This window comes from Haliotis cracherodii, unplaced genomic scaffold (assembly GCF_022045235.1).
Source record: "Haliotis cracherodii isolate W230 unplaced genomic scaffold, xgHalCrac1.p SCAF_14, whole genome shotgun sequence".
NCBI classification, from domain to species: Eukaryota; Metazoa; Mollusca; class Gastropoda; order Lepetellida; family Haliotidae; genus Haliotis; species Haliotis cracherodii.
This window is the reverse complement of record NW_027266269.1, coordinates 18,327,471-18,347,336: the sequence shown is the minus strand read 5'-3', so window position 1 is coordinate 18,347,336 and position 19,866 is coordinate 18,327,471. Positions and strand designations below refer to the sequence as shown.

Here is a 19,866-nt window from a genome sequence, read left to right as displayed (position 1 = left end):
ATGATAAAACTTATTTAGTAGTAAGCTCAGCTACAATAAGGTTACAAGCTGCTACAAATGTTGCCAGAAGACGAGTTCTTGGTAATAGGCTCAAAAGTGTTTAGCACAGACTTCTTTTCATTCCAAGTTTTAACAGATCATTTGAGCATCAGGATGTTGAATAGAAAATCTAGCTCTTGATAAATGAATTTCAAAAATTGTCAAACTATCCCAGACTATCCCATTAGGATAGTCATGATACTATTTCCCTTTTACTAGTTTAGTGTTCCTCTATAATCCTAGGACCCGTGAAGATCTGGGATAGAACAGGTTTTCAGCAACCCGCGCTTGCTGTAAGAGGCGACTATGCTTGTCTTAACGGGATCGGGTGGTCAGGCTCGCTGACTTGGTTGATGTATTTTACCGTATCTAAATTGAGTGGATTGATGCTCATGATATCAATCACAGGATTGCCTGGTCCAGACTCGATTATTTATCATATAGCTGGAATATTGCTGAGTGCAGCGTTAAACAACAAACCTGAAAAAATAACCCCAGCATTTTAGAATAGTGTTCAACACTGAGGTCAACACAAGGAATTAACAAGTTAGAAAGACATTTTTACTTAATAACAGCATAGTTCTTTTTTAGGTATTGCATAGCTCCCTCTAGTGAACTGCATACGTAGATTGCCAACCTTAACCTTCTCTTCCAAGCTGTCCCTGGAATATTTTCATTGTAGGGTAGTTTCATTAGGTGAGTCCAGTGCTCCAGATACTGTTGCCTCCTTTAATCGGTGGCTGAGAAGAATAGTTCAGTCTATCTTTTAATAGAAAATCAGTCATTTTCAGACTGAAAATTCAGTTGGCTATCTCCTGCGTGATGTACACATGCCCTGATGAGGGTTTCAAGTTGTATCATCAGCAGGTGTCATGCTGGTCGGGACATATCGGGACATATTGGGACATTCTTCTCAACATGCAATACGTATCACCATGTTTAATTATTGCCTTTTTTATAAAAGAACTCTTCAGGTTCCTTGTGGCTCTTCTAACCCAAAGTTGTGCTAGCAACGCGTTTATGTTAACTGAACTTCTAATAGTATTTTCAAATTTCGGTGTTAGTTTCACCGTCACTTTCACGATAGGTGGTAAGGTTATGGTAGCCAGTGTAGATTTCTTGATGGGCTACAGCAAAATTTCATACACGTTGCTTTATGTGACTGGCAGAGGTACATGGGTAGGTGTATCAAGTATCATAGCGTCCTGTGTAACTTGGCGATGTATTGTTATAGTGGTGAATCATGACATCGATGATGTTTCTAGGTTTGTCACATCCATACCTGTGCTCGTGGATTTCACCAAAATGGCAAATGTCTGAGACCTGCATCACTTCGGGCTTTCCTCCAACATTAGGCTGACAGCCGTGATACTTGAATATTGTTCAAAGCGGCCTAAGCCAGTCTCAGTCACTCTTTGAGGGTGCAGGCAGGGAACTTATTGCATGTACATGGAACTTATATTGTCTTTGTGAAAGACAGTTTGTGTCACATGATGACTTCAATGAATGTGTGGAGCATGGACCACGTTTCACTTCGTCTATTATTAATGAAAAAGTCGAAGAGAAATCCTGCATTCTGATACTGTTACTATTTCTCTTTTTTACATTAAATTATTCTTTTAACCCCACTGATTGCTCCAAAGTTTCCGTTAGGGTTGGTATTGCTGGATAAATTTAGACATTTGAAACTAAAATATCGATATCTATATATTTTATAACTGTACATATGTTGATATGGCTCATATCTGGAGCACTGTCACTCACTGGCACTGGCTAACAAAGGGTCATTCAGTATTTATTTTGGTTCGTGGGCTTATACCCGAGAGACTACGATTGTTAAAGAGCGTTGTCATGTGTTTCATCACAACAGCGGGCGTGTCCGAGGACCACGACGACGGTGAACGTTACGGTGAGAGCCAACGCTGACTGGGAGGCTAGCCTAGCAAGCTTGCTCACGTCTATACCTACTCATTAACACCCAGTAGTTAGCCTGTTTGTTCGTGTGTGGGACACAAAGGGACACAACTGCACAACTTCATATGCCCTATAATTTGACTTCAGCTTCCAAGATTCAGAACTTCCTACTATATCTGACATTGTGATTGTGTCCTAATTTCCTTGGCTTGGTAAACATCTAGATTTCAATTCTTGTAAGGCTGAGTGTGTCTTTTTACTGTGACTGCATGGAAGAATGCTGACAGTCTCGACCCCTGGTTAGTTGATTCCCTTGCCAGGCTGCCATGTTAAACATAAGGCTCATGTTATCTCTGCTTATTGGGGCACATCCAGCAGTTCTCTCCCTTTGTGTGTGTGTGTGTACAGTGAGGCTGTCATCCATCTCCACTTGTGAAGAAACCATAGGCTGCTTTAAGACAATGTCAGTTTGAATTATCTTGTTGAAGTCAACTATGTTGAGACTTGTATTGTTTTTTCACTCCCCATTCCAGACAGCAATGGTTTTATTTATCCTTATCAGTTTGGCTGATTGTTTGGTTGAAGGTATATGTGAACAGATATTCATGTGTGTCCTCCAAGTTTTGGAAATAGAAAACTTGACAATGACATTTTTGAAAATTTTGTACAAGGTGATCACAACTGCAAGTTTGAATCCACCTTGACAATAATTGATATCAAGGAAGAGACGAAATTTGTATTGTGTGATCTTAGCAATATATTAACGCCAATATTCGGCTTCTCTGTGATCACAAGGTACAGACGATCTGTTCTTTATTCCAATACTAGGAACGTAATTCCCTGATACATTAATAAGTTTCAGACCTAGATACTGCCTCTATTTGTATATGTATGCAGTGGAACCTTCTCGCACCTAATCTCGGACCTTTGTGCTCTGTGTTACTGGAATGGACAAGGGGTAGCTTCCACTTTCACAAGAGCATTTGTAGATATGGATATCTGGAACTTTAAGACTTATTGTCAAGAATATGGATTTTGAATTATTTTGAACTTTCATAAAAACATTACCTATTTTTGTTGTTTAAATATTAAAAATTACTCATCATCGATCGTTCAACTGTTTTCGAAAAGATGTTAAAGGTGATTTACATTACTTCTGTACATTTAGTAGAATCTGTTCAAATAATGTTTGTTTTACAAGGCATGTTATTAGACAAGGGAGAGAAAATGTCCTCCTCACAACATGCCTCCTACATGATATTAGGTGTTGATAATGGTGGTGTCGGTTCTAACATGTCATGACGTTGACCTTTGATCCTCTCAGGTTTGTGCTAACAAGGTTCCTCTGCATTATACGCTGGCATTACAAGATATCTTGAGAGAGACATATATATTGGCAAATTAGATTGACTTCAGCACTTGGCTTACTAACAGAACAAGCTTTGTTGCTTCAAACCTGTAATCTCCTAACGCCAGGACTTGATGTGGAGTTTGTGTGGAATGATTTCCCCTGTATGTAGTAGACTGCATGTGCATGATGAATAGTCAATTACGTCGTCGTCGTCGTCATCATCATCATCATCATCATCGTCATTGTCATTATCATCATCATCATCATCATCATCATCATCATCATCATCATCATCACCACCATCATCATCATTGACCTCCAACTGTGACTCAGGGCCTAGGCCTACAGTATACCATGGTTGTTGTAAGAGCCAACTCATTGACTGACTATAGGTTGGTTTCAATGTGAATTCTTTATGCATCATTGTTGCTCCTACTTCACACAATGGTTTACCATGTTTACCAGGCTTTGCTTGTACAGGCCAAAGTGATAGCTGAGTGTTGTGACGTGAAACAGAATTCACCCCCTTAACTATCACGGCTGTATGAAGGCAGCCTGTATGCCTGGATCAGACAAAGCTGGGTATGACTCCAGGCCTGACCGGGCTGTCATGGTGTTGTACCCTGACCATGTCCATATTGGCTCCCACCCCAACCACCACCATCACCATCTCACCCATTGCCTGCTACTGCCTGTCATGTTTACATTTTATATCCAATAACTTCATCTTGGATTGAGAACTTCAATTAAGTCTGAATAGTAAAGGGAAATCTTTATTGTTGCCCTTTAGTATTGATCTATTGTAAGTTGGTTTAAGATGTATAACACATGATGAAATAATAGAGATCATTGTCTTGAAATTCTACCCTTTCCTCTTCAGTCATGGACGTGCTAATTAGGTGTCTACTTTGTGTGGTAGTAAGTGTGAAATACATCTCGATGTTTGAAACATTTTCACATCTTTGACTTTCCTATTTGCGGATTTCAGAAAAGCGCTTCACCTCGGCTGCAATCAGTGAGAGGACTCTCTCCCCAGACCCACCAGAGGAGACTCGGGACCCAAGCATCCCGCCCGAGCTGACCGGGGCTCGCAGATGGCTGACGGTCAAGCTGAAGGACGACAAGACACCTACCAAAGCCTCTGTGTTTGGAACTGACGACAGTGGTGACAGGGTAACACTGGAGTTTATTTACATATGTCCCCATGGGGAGTCTGTTAGAACATGTCCAGCAGCGTAGGCTTGTTGGAAGAGGCGATCAAATGGATCAAGTGTATCATCATTCCCGACACCGTGGGGCAGTGCACATATTATCAGTCATCTAATATTTACCAGTAGCCATGATTTCACTGGACTGAAGTGTTAAACAAGCAACAGTCAGGAGTGTATAACACTAGGAGAAGGCGTATGACAGTATTCCAGAACCATTTCAGTACGTTGCACCAAAGAACAAATGTCAATCCGCAAGGCAGAAATCCTGGTCCACTAGACAGATGTATCGCTGTGTCAGTTTAATTTTAGATAATTTACCTAATTATGAAGCTATCAAGCATAGTACATTAATATCACAGGAGTTAAAACAATTGTGATTGAGACAATGTGACATATTGTTGTGATTGAGATGCTGTGACACATTGTTGTGATGAGATGCTGTGACACATTGTTGTGATGAGATGCTGTGACACATTGTTGTGATTGAGATGCTGTGACACATTGTTGTGATGAGATGCTGTGACACATTGTTGTGATTGAGATGCTGTGACACATTGTTGTGATTGAGATGCTGTGACACATTGTTGTGATGAGATGCTGTGACACATTGTTGTGATTGAGATGCTGTGACACATTGTTGTGATGAGATGCTGTGACACATTGTTGTGATTGATATGCTGTGACACATTGTTGTGATTGAGATGCTGTGACACATTGTTGTGATTGAGATGCTGTGACACATTGTTGTGATGAGATGCTGTGACACATTGTTGTGATGAGATGCTGTGACACATTGTTGTGATTGAGATGCTGTGACACATTGTTGTGATGAGATGCTGTGACACATTGTTGTGATGAGATGCTGTGACACATTGTTGTGATGAGATGCTGTGACATATTGTTGTGATGAGATGCTGTGACACATTGTTGTGATTGAGATGCTGTGACACATTGTTGTGATGAGATGCTGTGACACATTGTTGTGATGAGACACTGTGACACTTGTGATTGAGACGCTGTGATACATTGTTGAGCTTTTGCTATCTCTTCGGCAGCCTTTCACCCCGGAACCGGAGGAGACCTCAAATGATGCCAGTAACATTGACTCCTTGGTGCAGAGTGCTCTTGCTGACAGTGAGGAAGATGAGGAAGTGGCCGCTGTAGCAGCTGATAAAGATAAGGGTGATGGAATGACTGACTCGGAAGCGGACAAAGTCCAGGCTGAAGATGAAGGAGAGAAGGATGGAGATGACGAGAAAGCACCTGATAAAGATGAGGATAAAGAAAGTGGTGACGCGAGTGTTGATAAAGATCAGACACAGGGTGGCGATGAAGAGGCTGTTGAAAAGGGCGAGGAGAGTGAACAAGAACCTGAAGATAAAGAAGAGTATTGTGATAAGGACGCAAAGGAAGCTGTTGAGGGCAGTGATAAGGAGAAGGCCAAGGAGGGTATGGACACATCAGTGGTTGAGGATAAGGACACAAAGAAAGCTGTTGAGGGCAGTGACAAGGAGAAGGCCGAGGAGGGTATGGACACATCAGCAGTAGAGGAGAAGGGTGAGACGGTGCTGGGAGAGGATGAAAAGTCTCCTCAGCCGATGTCAGAGGCCATTGAGGCATTTCAGCAAATGGATGTAGACGAGGCAAATGTTCAACCAGACGTCAGTGAGATGCAACCAGATTCAGAGGTTGACAAGACACATTCAGATTCAGAGGTTGACAAGACGCTCCCAGAATCAGAGGCTAGTGAGACACAGCCAGAAGCAAAGGTTAATGAGACACAGCCAGAAGCAGATTCTAATGAGACACAGCCAGAAGCAGATTCTAATGAGACACAGCCAGAAGCAGAGGCTAGTGAGATACATCCAGAATCAGAGGCTAGTGAGACACAGCCAGAAGCAGAGGCTAGTGAGACACAGCCAGAAGCAGAGGCTAGTGAGACACAGCCAGAAGCAGAGGCTAGTGAGACACAGCCAGAAGCAGAGGCTAGTGAGACACAGCCAGAAGCAGAGGCTGGTGAGACACAGTCAGAAGCAGAGGCTAGTGAGACACAGCCAGAAGCAGAGGCTGGTGAGACACAGTCAGAAGCAGAGGCTAGTGAGACACAGCCAGAAGCAGAGGCTGGTGAGACACAGCCAGAAGCAGAGGTGTCTGAGGTGAGTAAGACAGTGGATGAGAGCCCCGGTGACAGTTCAACTCAGCTCGATGCTGAGGAGAAGCAAGAACATGTGGCTGAAGGTGTTGCTGAGGGTGAAGAGCAAGAGGCATCTCAGCCTGAGACGTCAGTCACACCAGATGACACTGACAAGGGAGGTAAAGATGACGGTGAGACCATGCCAGAGGGTCAGGACATAAGTGTCTCACAAGGCGAGAAGCCGTCGTCTCAAGAGTTTGAGAAGAACAGGGAGGGAGCAGCATCTCAAGGGACAGAGAAGGTGTCCTCTCCTGTCCCTGAAGAAGGAGAACAGTTGACCTCCACCGACAAGAACACCGAGGTTCCAGAGGAGGCTGAGAGTGTCGGGAAGACTGCTCCTCTACCACCTAGTCAACCTCCCAGTGCCCCGGAGACTCTGGACTCTGTGAGTACATGGATGCTGTTTAAAAAATACAGTCGAATGATTCTCTAATTTTACGGTCATGTGTACTCTGCTTCTGATAAATATGTAATAAGTTGACATTGTTAATGCAAGGAGTAATAGTAGATCTGAGCCTATGGTTTGTGGCCTGAGGGGCCCTACAAAGAAATGGATGCTGGTACCCATGTCTCTCAACTCATTCTGGAATCAAGTCCACAATTTCAACAGTAAGATGCCACACAATCAATATTGTGTCTTTTTTACAAGCAGTATTTAAGTGGAAATATTCCAGACACTGTACTGTTTCCCCTCCAAGTCTCTGAAGATTCCGGGCTAGAATAGGTCTGCTGGAACCCATGTTTGCCGTAAAAGGTGACTATGCTTGTCGTACGAGGCGACTAACGGGATCGGGTGGTCAGATTCGCTGACTTGGTTGATACATGTCATCGATCCCAATTGTGTGGATCGATGCTCATGATATCAATCACTGGATTGTCTGGTCCAGACTCGATTAATTACAGACCGCTGTCATATAGCTGGAATATTGCTGAGTACGGTGTTAAACAACAAACAAACCAAACAAACAGACAATGCCTCCATGTCTGCAACACACGTTGTGGCTGAACATGTGAGTTATTCCGCTGTCAAGTACTGAGTGTTTGACTCAGCCCCAAGCTTGTTTCAGTCCTCATCAGAGCCCTGGTTTTCTTGTATTTGGAATGTACAGTCTTTTAGAAAACTGATATTGTAAGCATCATGAACGATGGCGAAAAGGTATCATTCATTTGAAGTTAAAGTTGCTGTGATGAAGCCTTTGTTTTTGTGCCAGATCAAAGATCCGAAGACTGATTCTGCCAAAATCCTGTTGCCAAGCGACTCTCAACGGTTGCCAAACAAACACTACAGCCATGAGAGGGCACGTGATAGTGAGCAAGGCCGATCTCACGACCACTACAGAGACCGATCTAATGATAGGGACAGACACAGGTCACACGACCGAGATAGAGACAGGTCACATGACTACGATCGATCACGTGACCGGGGATATGATCGAGATCGCGATCGCCGTGAGCAACATCGATCTGACCGAGATAGGTATGGTGGACACGGCGGAGGTTACGGTGGAGGTCACCGCTATGATGACCGGAGGTATCCGAATGACAACAGGTGAGCATTGTACGTTTGTCTGGTTTGGGAATAAACGAGTGAGTATGATTTACGTCGATTGAGGTGAATGAAACCTGGGCTTTCACGGTGACAAATGAATGCTTATTCCACTCTGTCATTCCAGCGCCCCTCTTATTTTGAAATGTTGTGTAGGTATGTGGTAATTCAAACTTTATTAGTCTGTTTTTGTTGCTCAGTCGGTTATGTACCTGTACAATGTTATACAAGGACGAGGTATGACAAGGACCATTGCTGGCCCATACAAACTATGCTGGTAGTGACTGAATGAAATGAGTTTAGAGTTCTTTGTTTGGGTTTGATGTTCATGTCAAAGTTTTGTTAAAGATTAACAACTCAATTGTTCTCATATTTCAGGAATTACAACAGACATCAGGGTGGCCATGATAGAAATTATGGAGGTTACCATGGAAACCAACCTCAGCAAGGGGGTTACCGTGACAACTATGGCAACCAAAGAGACAGATATGGTCAGAGCCGAGGTCAAGGTCACCATGATAACCGTGACTACAGAGGCAGGGGAGGACATGGATACCGTGGCAACTACTAGGTTTCCCCTAGACCAGTGAACATGCTGAAGTTGAAGTCAGTTCAACTTGCTCCAAGAACTCAAGGCAGCAATCCAACTGATGGTGTCTGTCTCGCAGTGGTACCATTGAAATGTATGTACCGTGGGTACATGCTGGTGCAGGTTGATGTACCCAGGGCAGTATGTTTACATTGTGTACCATGGTTCCATCAATTTGTACCCAGGGTTTCTCTAGCCACATCGCCACAGTTTTACCACATTAACCACTTTGTGTCAAGGTGTCACAAATACATTGCCATCAATAAATTGTGAGCTTCTCAGTTGACTGATGAACCTCCCACTTTTCCCAGGGCTTGTGAACACCCCCAAAAGCCTGCATTCCCAAATACGTTTTTTATCAAAATCGTATATATCAACTATATCAAAAATTACCAGGCTGCCATCAGGACCCACAGACATTAGAAGCTGCAGACCCTTTAAAAAAAATGCGGCTTATTGTGACAAAGAAATCTACACCTAAATTTACTGGAGGCCATAAATACAGATTTGAAACTACGGGCCTGACAAGATCTACCTGGACAGGGGCCTGCGAGCAGGTACTTATGTTGAACACTGATATGGACTTGTTATTACATAGCGGGTGTGGCCATGTTAACACAAAGTGAAGAACATCGTAAAATTGCGGAACTGTTCGTGACTTTGCGACAAAAAGGTGGAAGCGTGGCACATTACGATGTATACATGTGTCGGGTACCCAGGGTTCATTTTGATGGTTCCGCCAACCGAGAGAGCCCCCACCAATCAACATCATCCTAATATATCCAACAACACCATCGGTTTGCTAATATGCAACATTGACTTCAACAATTGTACTTGTCCTTCAGGGAAAGTCATCACTTGGTGTGGACGTATCCCTCAACTGGAGACTGCTAGAGCTACATGAGTGCGTAGGGGAATGGCCTTGTGACAGAATAGTGGGGGCCAGTCACCATCAACTGTATCACCCATGACAATTCATTCTTGTGTAAAGTTCTAGTTTTCTGCACAACTTGTCACATGTTGAGATTTTGTTTCATGACTTGGTTATCTGTCGACCCAAACTATCAACGATGTGGAATCAGCTGCATACAATGTGTGAACTCCATCTCTGGTGCCCCACCTTGCTGTGATATGGGGCATTAGTGCTAAGAAAGCGTAAAACACTAAAACAAAAACTTCAACTTTCAGTATGATAGTCTTTACTTGTGAGTTTTAGATTTTCAGCTTAACATCACTGTCGTTTGGGCCATAGTGGTAGCCTACTGGTTAGTGCATCACTGTGTCACATTGAAGACCTGGGTTTGATTCCTAATACACATGAATATGAAGTGTGGAGCCAATGTTTGGTTTTCCTTGCCCTGATTTTGCTGGAGTATTGCTATATGAGGTGTAGGGGCGGTCGGGTAGCCTAGTGGTTAAAGCGTTCGCTCGTCACGCCGAAGACCCGGGTTCAATTCCCGACATGGGTACAATGTGTGAAGCCCATTTGTGCTGTCCCCCGCCGTGATATTGCTGGAATATTGCTAAGAGCGGCGTAAAACCATACTCGCTCACTCACTATTTGAGGTGTAAAACACTTCTCACACACTGTGATGGGCTTTCGGTAAACAGGTCCTCGTACTCTCCTGTTCCTCGTGGTTCCAGTGACTGTCTTCATTATGGAGGTCTGAGTGGGACTCCCAACACAATACAACATGTGAAGCCTGTTGCTATGTCCCTCCTATTGCTGCAGTGTTGCCGGGACTGTCAGGCCCTACGCACTCACTGCTATGCTACATGAAGCTGTATATATACATACTGGCATTGCCTGCTGGCGTAACTGGTAGCAGGTGCTTGCCGGTGTTCCACGTTGTCAAGTCCTTGTAAATATTGTCATGGTTACAAACCATTTTTCTACATGTTACTGCAGACACTTTGAAGCTTCTGATGTGCAAGTATTTCAGATATAAAAACTCAACTAGAATTGATAAAAATACAGATTATGTAAAAAGTTTCAAGCTAGATTAAGAGTATTTCATCATGTTTGTCCCTCCTTCGTGTAGGCATGTGGTAATAGCATGGCAGTTAGAACTTTGTCCACGTGTTCTAAAACTTAGTTTTAATTTGCTGATTGGTCTCAGTTGGAGCTTTCCTCCCACATGAAGCTGATATGACGGAAACACTGGTCAAGGCAGCAGTAGAACAAACTCACTCCAATGGAGTTGGCTTCGACGTGTTACTAACTTGTTTGGTACGTGCATGGACACCGTGAAATGACAATGTTTGACAGCCCTCACAGCGTAGGCTTCATTCAGATTGTAATTGTAGATCTACATCTATCTAAGTCCCATACCTGAACATACACTTACGACAGCTGTAGCGCTAAAATTGCTTCATGGAATGTACCCAGATATAATTGATATCAGGAACCATTGAAACACTTGTTTTTGGTTGGCAATTCTCAAAGTGCTGTCAGTGCCATCTTTTGATATTACCTGTTTCAAGATTCGCAAAATATTTACGAAAGGATAATTTCTTGTCAAAACCTACGAGGGTGAATGTATATTCTGAGAATGTTATGTGTTCATGTTTTCACGAAGAAGGTTTCGATGTGTTTTTAAGTCTTCATCTACTTTACATGAGGAAAGGAAAAGGGCATGGAGAAGATAGTTATTGAACAGACTAAATAGTCGTTAGTATTACTATTATTAAAAATAATGGTCTTGGTTCTCAGGCACCGCCCGCATCATCATAAAGTTTGTTCATCATAAATGTTTCATTTTTCTTTCCATTTTTAAAAACAAATTTTAAAAAATCCTTAACTATTCCAACAGTAGTCCAATACTGTATTCCAGTATTTTACTGATCGAGGAATATATTAATGTATGGACGCCCTTTGATTGTACACAACTGCTTATTTGGTTACACACTAGTTTGAACAACCATATAAAAAAAAGACACCCACACTATATTTTCAAAAGCCATCGCCTGAGAACAAGTTCTTTTATTTTTTTAAGCCTCAATGATGGATATTTCTATAATGCATTGTGTTCATGCCCCCAAGCATGCTTGAAGCTGTGATGCTGCCCAGTTATAATCATTGGTTCTCCGACATGTGAGTCAAGTCACCAAACATTACACAGGGATTTATCTCAACCTGCCCCGCGACCAATGTTCCGCCTCAAGTCTGAAGCAAATGGCATTATTAATTCCCCAATTGGAATTTCATACTTTACAATTCCTATTGTTAATATAATTCATATAGGCTAGGCTTTGTGGAGGTAACTTATATAACAGGATAAATAGAGACTTACCCTATTGCACTGAATGGAAAGTTCAAATAGCTCTGAACTAGGCATAGCACACCAAAATAGTGAATCCGGACAGAACCCTTCTTCATGATAGACTTTGTTGTCTGTCACAAGGTTCAGGCAGATATGAGACACTAGAATTTCAACTACCATTTTCAAGGCTTTTTCAATAGCCTTAAGTTTGTCAATATTTTTTAAAATCCAACATACCATGTATTAGTCATAAGACCTGAGAAGCGATGTGAGCATCGCAAACTTTCCAAGATGTATTTTCACAACAAAACAAACAAAATAAATCAAGCCATAAAGTTTGATACTTTCAAAAACAAGTACCCCGGTATATGTCATTTTGTAAAAAATATATTAAACATTTCAAAATAAAACTATTAACATCAGAAATGGATGCTATCATGTGCCTATTCCATAGTTAGTCGTCTGCCTGAGTGACTTACAAATGTCAGTCCCGGAGATTCATTTGAGTTCATTTCAATTGGATTGTCAAAGAATTGTACAAAGTGAGTGTTATCAAGGTTTGTCGTATTGATAATAATGATAATAATAATGATAATGACAATAAGTAGTAACATGGTCTGTAAGGAGAAGAAATGTTTGGAGATCTTCAGCCCTGTTGTCAGATTAGTCGTGTCACCACAAGGACATGTGCTGTCCTGACTGCAGGTCAGAGGTCACTTTGGACAAACAATCCACTGATTATCATGATTATGGTAATTAGCTTACCGAACTCAAGTCGGCAAGTCTGTATAGTATTGTATAAATAACTATTGAATTAGGCAGCTCAGCCCAAGTGGTGAAGGTTGTGCCATCGTTCAGTGTTCACCCCCTACCTGATTAAACCTGAACTGAGTTTCTATGAATCAATGTTTCAAGTTTCTGTACTTCATTGTTAATGGACATGCAGAAAGCCAAATTTAGTTCTTAAAATTGTACATACGGAAGTCCAGATTTGCATTTATGTTTTATCTGCGCTGTTCTTTGTTGAACGCTGTATCCCCTGCTCTGCCTTTTATAGCTGGTTTTAGTGTAGACATCAGTTTATCAAGATTTTAGGTTTCATATTTTGTTATGATCATTAAATTCTTTGTTTTGTCCATGTTTTTTAAAAACAAATTTTGCAATGTTACTCGGCATTTAATACTTGCACGAAAGATCATCAATATGATTTTGTATTATACAATTAAATGGGATCTGATCGCTTGTGTTCATCTTTGAGAATAGAATTCTGTCTAGACTAGAGAACCTTCTGACAGTGGGGATGAACAAACTTATTTCATCAAATTAAACCTACAGATTTTTTAGATCAAATTAAAACCAACTGATGTTATATGTAGAAGCATCACATCAGTGTCATGTCATCCACTAGACCAACATGGTCTTTAGTCACAGATCAGCTTTCAGTGTTAAAACCTTCTCACCATCAGTGTTATGGGCTCTGTCAAGCTGGCCTCGCTGGTGTAGCTCATCTTCTCAAAGACCCAGGTAATAGGTGTGAAGCAGTTCCTGGTGCCTTCCACCAGGATGTCGCTGAAATATTACTAAAATCTGTGAAAAACACTAACAGTATCATTTGGGTGGTACTGTTAGGAAGTGGGAATAGGTCTAAGTATCCCATACTTATCATAAAGGCTGACTAAAGAGGATTGGGTTCTCCGGCCCCATACCTAGGCTGATTGTGTGTGATGTGGATCTTTCCCCGGGCTTTTCAGTCACTGGCTTGTCTGGTCCAGATGTTGATTTGTCACAGGTCACAGGTCACTGATACAGCCGGAATACAAATTTGTCAAATTGATGTCATTGAGACCACAGGTCCTGTATTTGTATGTCTATCATGTCTTGTCATTAGTAAACTGTTATCATGTAATGAGCTGTATCTGCTGGCTGTCTGTTTGTAGCAAGTGTCCAGCTATGAAAGTATGTATCGTCCGTTATCTTGTACAGGTAGGCATAACCCTGGCTATGTCAGGCACCAGGGACGAAGTACGTCTCAATAAACTTATTTTGCAGAAATTCTGCTTTTGTTTTTTGTGAAGCTTCTGATGTATCAACTTGATGAGGAAGGGAGATCAGGAGCGAGTCCAATGTGATTTTCCACAAATCTGAGTGCTGTCCTTGTCATCAGTTCTTTTTAAGGAAGCGTACCAACAGAACATTTGGACTGTTGACCTTGGACATTATGAACTTCCAAAAGATGACCCAGGTCCATGGTAGGATGTACAGTAAAATACCTCTCAGAGAGATGATGAATACTGCAAGCACTTTTCACAATTACCTGACAAGTGGACATTATGCAACAACTGCAGTCCCACGACACTGGGTCTAGCTAAACCTATACAATTTCACAGGGATATAGAATAGTGAGTATTGTACTGCTTCGTGCAGGACTTTTATTCAGAAAACAAGTTCTTTTCCGGCTGCTCTATGGTGTAGTGGATAGTGTCTGCTCTAATGAAACTTGTGCAGAATCTAGATGAGATTCTTGGATTTGAAAGTTGGATGAAACACCTCAGTCCAGACTTCAAAGCCATCAGATATATATACAGGTGTGTATAGCAAATATACCTGGTGGTATTAGGGCCATCAGATATATATACCGGTATATACACGCGTGTATAGCAAATATACCTGGTGGTATTAGGGCCATCAGATATATATACCGGTATATACAGGCGTGTATAGCAAATATACCTGGTGGTATTAGGGCCATCAGATATATATATACCGGTATATACAGGTGTGTATAGCAAATATACCTGGTGGTATTAGGGCCATCAGATATATATACCGGTATATACAGGCGTGTATAACAAATGTACCTGGTGGTATTAGGGCCATCAGATATATATACCGGTATCTACAGGCGTGTATAACAAATGTACCTGGTGGTATTGGGGCCCCGGTCATATAGATAAAGATATATAAATATAGATAGATAGACCGGGGCCCCAATACCACCAGGTACATGTGAGTATGGTACATTTGTTATACACGCTATATATATATACACACAGGTGTGTAGGTTTTGGGTCAGTATTTATCCTGTAATATGTCTAAAGTTCTAGAATGAAGCTGAAGCTGGATTTGCTGGATTTTAAAGTGAGTGAATAATGTCACCGCTTATGACAAGCAATGGGGCACTCTTAGGTCCAGGACGATTGTAAGGCTATGTTGCAGTTTGGCAGGTATAAGCACCATAACGCTGCCATCGCTGGTGGAAGGGGGCCGGCCCTGTTCTCCCCCTGGATCCTGCTGGGTTTCACTCTCCTCCATCCAGGTGGTCAAGGGAGCATTCAGGCCAAGCAACGATACAGCTCTTTCAACAAAACATGGGTGCATCTTGTGATCACAGCCTAGCATGCAAGTGCTACAGCAAATATTCTGAGAAGCAGTTTGTCTTTCGCCAATTGTCTATGAAAACAGTGTTAAAGTTTTGTATGATTCAAGATGCAGGGAGTAAGCACACTCCCAGCTCTGTATCCTCAGATGCCAGCCAGTTACTGGGTAACACATACTCTGAATCCTCTATCCACAGGTAAGATTTGTTTGTTTTGTTAGTTCGATGTGTAAAGACACTCTCAGCAATATTCCTACTACCCCGGTATATAACAGTGGCATGTAAATAATCAGATCTGGACCAGACAATCCAGTGATTGGTATAGTGAGCAACGATCAAAGTCGTTGGGTACAAAAACACACAATCAACCATGTCACCAAGCCTGACCACCTGATCCATTGGTAGCCTCTTATGACCATTGACCAGCATAGGCCGCTTGGGACCAAAATCAAACCAGAATCGCCAAGGAGGCAACAGGTCAGAGACTGACAGACCTGTTATGTAGGGAAAACAACACAAATTAACATTAATCTCTTTATATGACAAGAAATGGCTGATAAGACAAGACTTTACACATACATTGATGGAATGTTATACATAACACTGACATATAATGTGACATGGCTACAGCAGCACTGAGAGTCATGACTGAAAATAATTAGCACCAGTGCCGTTATATTGTGGCAGTTTTACTGCTAACCATAGCTTGTGTTCATCAGAGCGTGTAAGTTCAGAAGAATTATTGGTCTGACATTGTCATCACAAGTATTTCTGACCAAATATACTCATGGAATAAAAACAAAGGAACATGTTATTGGAAACATTGAGTTTTTCTTGGCACCAGAACTTCTTTGTCTTCATTTTTGATAGGAAAAATATACATTTTGGCAGTACTGTTATTCTGATATAGGCCTACAGATTGCTGTGTGCACTTTTCCCGTGTGCAGCAGGTAAACAAGAGCCTGGAAATGTGAGCTGGCTGACACAAGCATGCCCCACAGTGAGTCATCTGATCCAGCAGGTACTCATGTTACCCACCACCAGACCAACCAACCCACTCACATCCTGCAGCCAGGGCCACATGTAATACATGTACCCACATCTGACTGAAGTGGCACACGGACCAGACATACACATACATAAACAAATTACAAATGGACAAAAATACATTTTCACAACCAGTAACAAACACATATTTGAGGATACTTCACAAAGCGACCGATAGTGTGATCATGTCCTGTAACAACAAATACAGTCACTCAATCCACCATTCTCCACCCTAAGAATAGATGTAAATATACAGATATTTAGTCAGTGACGCAAAGTGGCCTCTAGCGCAAGTCAGTTTGTCTGATGATAAAAGTACCCCAAGGGCCCCAGTGGTATTTCAGGTTTACGGATGTGTCCTGATATGGTATCACTGTACAGCCTAGAATATTTTTCAGGTTTAGTTGCAGCCCTGTCAACATTTTACACAATATTCACTATGTTTATATACCCGATCAACTTTTGTCCATCCCGCGAATATCCATCTTCCCAAGGCATGGGAGTTGACTGATTTTAAAAGTCCAGTTTCCACCCTTGCTGAACTAGGCTGGAATTTCTGGGCTCAATTGTAGTATCTCCAGTGGCTGTTACGAGTTATGTCCCTTCTATGCAAATCCTGCAATCGAATGAATTTGGCACGGCAGTTGCCATGTTGTTCATAAAACAGATGTTGATATCATTAGGGGATTTTGAATGGACAATGCATAGACTCATTAGTGCAGCCAAAATTTGACTCTATAATTCCACATAGTTCGGCAAAGGGTGGAAACTGGACTTTAATAGTCAGTTGATTCCCTGCCATCAGGAAATGGTGAATATCTTATTCATCCCATGTAAATATAATGTCTATATTTCATTTGATGCAATGGCAGGTGTGAAGAGAGTAGTGCTAATAAAACTAAATTAACATTCACAATATACATCTAACTTTCTTCTCATCATTGTGACCAACGGATTTCCACTTTAACAGTGAGTGAGTGAATATGGTTTTTACACCAATATTTTAAATATTCCAGTGATATCACGGAGAGGGATATGCATTGGCTTCACACATTGTACCCATGTGGGGTAATGAACCCAGGTCTTCGCCGTGGCAACGAGTGCTTTAACCACTAGGCTACCCCACTGCCCCTCCACCTTAACAACCAACCAATGATTATATATAATTATTATATAACAAATACTTCCCAGGATAGCCACAGGATCCAATTTAGTGATATGACCAAGTGACACTGACTGATAAACAAAGATACTGTTAACAAGTTTTAACATGTATCGGTTGTAACCGTAAGTGAGTGAGGGAACAGGGTTTGCACCTTAGTCAGCAATATCCGAGCTATACCACTTCCAAAGACTGAACAAACCAGTGGCAGAGCATTGATCCAATCCCCAATATTGTTTGACACGATGAAATAATCAACCTGGGCATCCATTTCCTTCAGTTAGGATACGGTGACACAACCACTTGGGTCATCTAGTCTCCAATTACTGCTAATAATCGTGTACTATTCTGGCCTGGGATGACACAGGGCAAGGTAATGGCATGTTGCAGACACCTACTTCATAGGAAGACCAACCAACCAACCAATCTTGCAGAACAATATTTCATTGTCTTTGGATATCTTATGCTGTTGGTATTACTATCTTAAAGCTCTAATCATACCAGCTCTCTGAACCCTGACAAGGGAGGAATCATTATCACCGACACTAGTGATATGAAGTGAATAGGTGAGTGGTATAACAGAATTAACTGCTGATCTCACAAACTGGGTAGATATCTGTCAATCATCTTGTGTGTATGCTACAAAACACCTGTCTCACTGGAGCGGATACATCTATCCATCAAGATCTGACAAACCCTCCCTTGGAGGTCACATAAGGTGAACCCTGAGCAAACTTTGACCGTCCAATCAGTTAGCAGCTTTCAAAAACAATTCAGATGCATTTCTTCAACACCTTGTTTCAGATACACAGAACACAAATGTTTCCTTGAAAGCAAGTTTTTAACATATTTAATTACAACACAAATAGTGAGGACTTTATTAATCTCCATTTGCAACTGCCTGTTTACATTCATTTTGAGATACAAAAGTCAGTTATGCTGCTCTGAATGCTTCGCTTGCTTGTACAAAGAATTTAGAAGCCTCAACACAAAGTGGTCGACTGAATGTTCATCTGACGTAAGGAGATGGAGAGTTGGTCAGATTCTAATGGCAAGTATGTGAATACATTTTCTTTCAGTCATCAAGGTAGCAGTCATTCTACAACAAGACTCATCTGCAAGCCAGTCCAGATGTGACTCATCATAGTGTACGGACTTGTACATCACAAAATATAACACACACCTCAATATATGTCATAAGATGTAAAATAAATATAAAATATCTTTTCCCCTTCACATTATTTACATTCACAAGCATGGTAAAGGAGGAGAGAGGGAGGCGATCCAAGAGAATCAGGGGAAGACAGATAACATAAAAACATCAATGGTGAAAACACTAAAGACCCTTACTTGTAAATACTATTTTTCTCACTTAGTAAAACCTCTTTCAGAGGAACATAAAATACTTACCCATCTCATACTCAACATTTACTTTTAAAAATATGTCCTGATTTCCTCTATACATGCTTTGGCTTGCAATTATAATCACATGTCATAGGCTATTGAAAATCATAGACAGTATTGTCCCTGTTAAGTCACTGATGATGACAACCAAAGAGGCAGGTCAGGAAGGAGGGCAACATTTTGGAAGTGACAAAAAGAAAGATATCATTCATTGAGAAAGGATCAAGTATGTTAACTCAGACAACAATGACTCAGTCGACATCCTGCATGTACAATAAGACGTGTCCCTCATGTGCAGGGGCAATACCTTCACCATGTTGCCGTCCAACCACTGAAACGAATCACACGGGGGACGTCATGGTTATCAATGTAGGTCAAGATCAAGGTCAATGTACTGTGTTCCTCCACACTCAGTAACTCTACAACAGACATTGAGCCGAATTCCAAAACATATATTGAAATTAACCTGTCAGATGGAACTATGTATCACAGAACAACAGACAAGCTACAAGGCTGATATACATGTATACTGATGGAAATAAGTAAGGGAACAACCACCAAATGGTGTATTGTTTAGAGCTGCACTTAGCAATATTCCAGCTACATAGCGTCAGTCTGTAAATAATTTGGTCTGGACCGAGAAGCCAGTGACTGACAACACAAGCATCGATCCACACAACAGAGACACGATGACGTGAAATCAACAAAGTCACCGAGCCTGACCAGCTCATCCATTAACCAGGGTTAGAAACTAACAGTTTTTGATAATG

The 19,866-nt window shown here is 41.5% G+C and overlaps 1 protein-coding gene across 3 annotated transcripts in view; it reads left to right on the top strand.

Annotated features, from left to right (window-relative positions):
- The window catches only part of LOC139461050 (uncharacterized), a 39,825-nt gene extending 27,528 nt beyond the window's left edge, over positions 1-12,297 (top strand). For 2 of the 3 annotated variants that reach the window (XM_071242563.1, XM_071242562.1), the window contains exons 16-20: positions 1,910-1,948; positions 4,293-4,477; positions 5,571-7,094; positions 7,921-8,258; positions 8,634-12,297. In XM_071242563.1, coding sequence (XP_071098664.1) covers positions 1,910-1,948; positions 4,293-4,477; positions 5,571-7,094; positions 7,921-8,258; positions 8,634-8,826 — 2,279 coding nt within the window. In that variant the 3' untranslated portion in view covers positions 8,827-12,297. The remainder of the gene's footprint in view (positions 1-1,909; positions 1,949-4,292; positions 4,478-5,570; positions 7,095-7,920; positions 8,259-8,633) is intronic. The other variant, XM_071242564.1, reaches the window with a different exon arrangement.
- The last annotated feature ends 7,569 nt before the right edge of the window (positions 12,298-19,866 follow it).